This window comes from Pseudophryne corroboree, chromosome 7 (assembly GCF_028390025.1).
Source record: "Pseudophryne corroboree isolate aPseCor3 chromosome 7, aPseCor3.hap2, whole genome shotgun sequence".
NCBI classification, from domain to species: domain Eukaryota; kingdom Metazoa; phylum Chordata; class Amphibia; order Anura; family Myobatrachidae; genus Pseudophryne; species Pseudophryne corroboree.
The window spans coordinates 9,463,474-9,469,473 of record NC_086450.1 but is presented as its reverse complement, the minus strand read 5'-3'; the positions used below and the strand labels follow the sequence as shown (position 1 = coordinate 9,469,473).

The window sequence follows — 6,000 nt, the reverse complement described above, 5'->3', positions numbered from 1 at the left end:
ATGTTATGTACAGTACAGAGAAAACATGGCGGCAGGATGAGATGTGATTAGGTACAGTATAAGGATAGATTGTAACTCTTGACTCAACATGAGAGACCAATAGCAATAAAGGAAGGCAGCCTGAGATTCATGGGGTTATGGAAAGGTCAGGGTCAGCATAGTTTTGGGGTCTATTCATGAAGCAGTGAAAAGTGTGGAGAAGTTATTTCTCCTGGCCCCTTTCACACTGCACAAAACCCCCGGTTGCTGCACATTCACGTGCAATAGGCCATGTTATTTTGGCAGTGTGAAAGGGGTATTACTATTTGTACTCCACAGTGTTTGAAATTTTGGTGCAAACAGAAATGTACATTTTTTTTAATAAGCAAAATAAAATAAAACATGGTGCTGTATGTAATCGTTCATGATAATTTAATGAATAAAATGTATTTGCTCAATACAATATTAGTTACAATATTACATTCTCTATATTTCAGTGAAAGTGGTGAACCCGTCGGAAAGAGCCAATTCTGGGGCTGGTGGCTCCCCAGTCAGAGTATCTCCGGAATTCACCTGATCTCAGGTAGTACTGATGTCCCCGGTAATTGGGCTCCTCATAGAACATCCAGTATCCGTCTTGTACATGGGCGGAGTGGATGTCATGGTAGCGGAATCTCTCGTAGACATTGGGACAGTCTTCTGTGAACTCCATCATCTGACCTCGGAAGTCTTCTTTCTCATAGATCCTGACTCTGAATGATCCCTGGTGCTTAAAAAAAAGTTCCCAAAATTAGATACAATAGGCTCAATGTTTCATACATTTATTTTATGTTTTCTACTAGCAACAACTTCCCTTATCAGGTTAATTACGTGTAAGGGCTCATGTACTAGATGTCAGTTTGTACAACTAGTGCTAAAGATCTGAAATCTTCAGCTAAATTAACAAAAATCACAGATTTCTTAGTGACAATCACAGACTCAATGAATGCGTCAATGATAACTTGACTTCTTGATATTGGAAATCACAAAAATATTTTACTGATTTCACTCAAGTGAAAACCAAACCTTTGATGTCAGTGAAAACATTCAAATGATTCAAAGAGTTAAAACGAATGTGAAAAGCTTTAATAAAAGAATAGTCTGACATCTGAACATCTTTCTAGATTCATCAGTTAATTCCAAATGATACAGTATAGTATTAGTTACCATGCAGATTTATTTGTAAAAAAAAAAAAAATTTCTATGCAATTAAATGGTTAATTCATTTGTTAATATGTTAATTATGCTTAATATTAAAACTTGCTAGGATTTAATATTCAAACACTTTTTAACAAAATCAATTAAATACTCAACAAAAGTATTACAAACCTTTAATTACCTTATAAACAAAATAATAGTAATAATAATAATAATAATAATAATAATAATAAAAACTCCTCTGGGTACATTTAAAATGAAAACAAAACACACAAGCTCATTTATAAGTTTATAAGTTACCCAGCAGCTCCAAAAAGTTCTCCAAAGCCAGTAATTTCATAACTAGCCTGTTTATTTTATTCTCTCCATGCAAACTCTAATTTTATCCAGATGAAAACACTATTGAAATTAATGGTAACGTTTAAATGAATGTCAAAATTGCTGACATTGTCAACGATGAATAGTGAATTCATCTTTTTTAAATATGCAGAAAATGCTTACCTCTACTTTATGTAGAATTGGAACCAATAATTTATATTATTTCATGTAATATCTCACAAATTTTAATTTTAAGAAATTTGAAAAATTTGCCTTTTAGTAGATCTCCCCTTTAGCTTTATAAAATGTGATTGTTGAACTTTGCAATCATTTTAGATTCATTGTAAACTGATTGACTCATGCAATTTATACTAAACAGTGCTACATATAAAATGCATATCGATGTCTGTGTTATACTGCTTTTATTATTATTTTGCTAATTAAATATTACAATTTAATAATAATTGAAACCAACAGAGGATTAGTAAAAGAACAATATCCTACCCCATTTTTTATTCTATGCGTAACTCACTTATATACAAATTCCTTTTTTATAATTTGGAGCATAAAAATTGATTATGTAAGATTGCTATGTAATACTGCTGTCTTTCATTTATTAATCAATTAAATTAGATATATCTAGATGTTGCAAAAGTCTGGTTTGTCTCTATAGGTTACTGCAGTTTAATTCTACTGTAAATAACACCCAATGTATCCAAAATGTAAAGTTTCATATTTTAATAGAGAACCTTCCTAAACATAAAATGTAGTAACCAAAAAGCAATATATCGACACGAATTTAGCTTGCTTTGCACAATAGTTCAGGATTGTCTGCCAGGAATTAGTTTACCCTTGTAAATGCTAACAAATCTTCACTGTGCATAGTTACCTGGGGGCTCAGACGGCAGGACTTTATAGAGTCATTGTAACCCAGCCACTGCTGGAAGTCGGGGTACTCCCCTCTATGCAGGAAGTACTGGTGCCCCCTGTAGTTGGGGTGCTCATACAGGATCCAGTTTCCGCTCTCCACACGGATGGAGTTGCAGCGCCTGAAGTATGAGGACAAGTCTGGGCACTCAGAGTTACACTCATAGGAGCGGCCCTGGAAGTTCCTTTCCTCGTAGAAGATGATCTGTGGAAAGATTAATTATTATAGAATTTCATGGAATCACGGAAGCATCAGGTCTACAAAAACACAAAACAATTATTTGATGCAGGAAAGGAATTAGAAAATGCTTAATGAGAAGAATATCAGTTACCTTTCCCATTTTATGTTGTATCTGTCCTCGCTCAGTCCACAATGTGTGCCTCGGTGAGAAAACAGACCATTGCCTTTTATATACATCCTCCGTTACATACGTTGAGAGAAATGCTGACCTTTTCACCTAGTAAGCAGAATGCACAACAGCGATTATAATGTTAAAGTCACATTGCTCTGTAGCTCTATATGCCTATTGTTTAGCATCATTGCTTGCACCTGTGTTTCAAAGCCATACCTAAACAGCCACTAAATAGCCATCGCTGAACAAAATCTTCTATAGCTGGAATACTAGTGAGATTTATTGATCTACGAAACTGAGTTATCATTTTTTTGTAATAAGTTTATTTTAAAATGTAATCAAGTTCAAGTTCAAGTTCAATTTATTGTCATCAGTCAAACAATTTGACAGACGAACTTACAATAGTACATAGCATCAAGTAGCAGGCGACATCATCAAAACCAACAAAACATACAATCAGACATTTAACATGCGTACTGCAGATGGAATAAAACGGATCCTAAAACGACTGGTTCGGGTTAACAAAGCACGAAACCTCTTTCGGGATGGAAGTTTGACAAAGAACTCACTAAAAGGATGCTCGCTTTCCGTTAAAATACACCTAGCTTTGCTTAAGATCCTACACCTGTACAACTCGTCAAAGCTAGGCAATGGCATGCCAATAATTTTGCTGGCAGTTTTCCTGATTCTCTCTAATGCACGCCGATCTTTTAAAGTGCAACCACCATACTATGCCACAATACCATAACTAAGGATGCTCTCTACCGAGCACCTATAGAAATTTAACATGGTCTGAGCACCAACACCAGCCGCCCTTAAACGTCGCAGGAAGAAAAGTCGTTGTTGTGCCTTTTTTACTGTAACTAACAGGTGCTCTGACCATGTCAAACATGACGAAATCTGAATGCCCAAAAAGCGGAACGAAATAACCATTTCGACAGCCTGATCACCAACAAACACTGGCGTTTTCTGTGACTGTCTTCTCCTAAAGTCCACAACCAGTTCTTTAGTCTTCCCGCTATTTAAAAATAAATGATTTTCATTGCTCCAAACGGCTAACTTCGCAACTTCCGCCCTGTAAGCTAACTCATCATCATCCCTAATTAACCCTACTACAGCAATATCATCCGCAAATGTAATCATTTTGACAGATGCATCTGCTGACACACAATCATAAGTGAACAACGAATATAGAAAAGGGCTGAGAACACAGCCCTGGGGTACACCTGTATTTATCTGCGCCTCCCCGGACCTAACGCTACCCATTTTAACCGTATGGGGACGATTTGTCAAAAATTCTAAAACCCAATTACAAGTAAAACTATCAACGCCTAGAGCAGATAGTTTATTTATCAAAGATACTGGAATCACTGTGTTAAAAGCAGAACTAAAATCACAGAATTGATGTTAAAAAATAAACCTGTAAAACAAAATCTAAATAATTATAATAATATAGCTAAAAATGACATTTTACATCTCTTGGGTTGTTTTTGCTTGCTGCAAAAATGTATCTCTTTTTGTGACTGTTGTCCGTGACCACATCACAGAATCTAATACCATTGCCCACTATAAAGTTGCAATGTAAGGCGACGACATTTATTTGAAAATTTCGAAAGGGGGAACGTGAACATTGCGAATGTATCAATGAAAATGAAGATACTCGTCGGCCCACTGTTATGTTTTGTACTATCCAGTATCTTTTTGTCAATTGTACTGTAACAGCATTTGTCTGTTTAGCTTACAGCTTGTTAGTGCAGAGCATTGACCATAGGAGAAACTGAGAAGAACACTTATAGAAATGTCCTTTCTTTCTTTTGCTTAAGTCGCTCAGGGCCGGTTCTGGCGCTCTGTGCGCCCCGGGCGGCAATAGGGGGCGTGGCTTCGTACAGGGGGCGTGGTCATTTACGCCCCCTGTACAGACTGAAATGATGTGCGGTGCGCGATGACGTCATCGCGCACCGCACAGCAAAGGTCCTCTCCACGAAGGGAAACTAGACGCGTACGCGTCTAGTTTCCCTTCACAGCGGCAGTGGGGGGGCAGCGGCCAGCGGCAGCAGGGGGGCAGCGGGCAGCAGGGGGCACACAGCAGCAGCGGATCTTGCCCTGGTGCGGCGCCCTCCGGATGGCGCCCTGCACCCTCCGGAAGGCGGCGCCCCGGGCAAAAGTCCTGCTTGCCCGTGGCAAGATCCGCTACTGAAGTCGCTCCAAATAGCCCCTGTCAGCGCTCCAGGTCCCATGCATCTTAGCTGCGCCAAGCCTCATGTTTACTCAAAATGTGCGTCTTATTTGCATAATTTAAACACATAGCAATAAAACTAGCATACACTGATCAATGGGGTGTGCGATACTTGTGAATCTGTGTGTGACTGAGTCTGAAACTATGGGGAAAGGGCTTTGATGCAAGCGGCCACAGGTCCCCCTCGTGCCAAGTTCAACTGTGCTAATGTACATCTGCAACTCTGTATGTGTGTAAAACCAATTCCGGTGCGGGCAATGTTACATCTCAGCTTCTCTTGTGCACTGAGTGGTGTTTCACTCTTTCTGTAATGCGATCAAGATACAGGGCCAGATGTAATGAAGTCCGTGTTGGCTGGAGGTGGATTGGTGGTCCCGGACCAATTCAAATGATTTAAAGATAAATGCAGAGAATTTCATTAGTATCATTCCTGTAATTAATAACAGAGTATATGGATTCTTAATTTTATTATTATTACTTTGCCAAGTGTTTGTAAACTCTGTAAATGTGTACAATGAAAATCAATCTATGATGTCACTTCCTGCATTTTCTGATTGGTCACATCCCATTTACAGTAAATAGCAGGGGCTTTCACAGTGTCCACATGTCTTGACAAAGGCTCCTAAGAGCCAAAACGCATTGACAGACTGGGCACTGTGACATTGGATTTTATGATCAGCAACCAAAGGTAATACTCCACCTTTTTACCTGTTTGGGGGATCCGGACTACCCTTTCCATGGTCGTCTGTTGGGCTATTTTCTCTGGTTCCTGTTTTTTAAAATTTTAAGCTTTTTTATTGTATTTTGGATGCCAATTTACCTGAACTATGGGGTGTAAGCAAATAATAAACTTTTTTTTTAATCTATGGTCATATGAACTGGCGTATACCTTGTTTTCATTAAAAAAAAAAAAAGGTTTGTGGTTTGCTTGGGTCTTTGGATGCTGATTGTTTCATTTATTTGGAAGTTTACTTTTGGACGGTGGTAAAA

The 6,000-nt window shown here is 38.3% G+C and overlaps 1 protein-coding gene across 1 annotated transcript in view; it reads right to left on the bottom strand.

Annotated features, from left to right (window-relative positions):
* Positions 1–412: 412 nt before the first annotated feature.
* LOC134943239 (gamma-crystallin-3-like) overlaps positions 413–6,000 on the bottom strand; it is a 31,241-nt gene continuing 25,653 nt past the window's right edge. The window contains exons 2-4 of the mRNA XM_063932186.1: positions 2,754–2,879; positions 2,384–2,626; positions 413–748 (exon numbers count right to left, since the gene is read on the bottom strand). Coding sequence (XP_063788256.1) covers positions 473–748; positions 2,384–2,626; positions 2,754–2,762 — 528 coding nt within the window. The 5' untranslated portion in view covers positions 2,763–2,879 and the 3' untranslated portion in view covers positions 413–472. The remainder of the gene's footprint in view (positions 749–2,383; positions 2,627–2,753; positions 2,880–6,000) is intronic.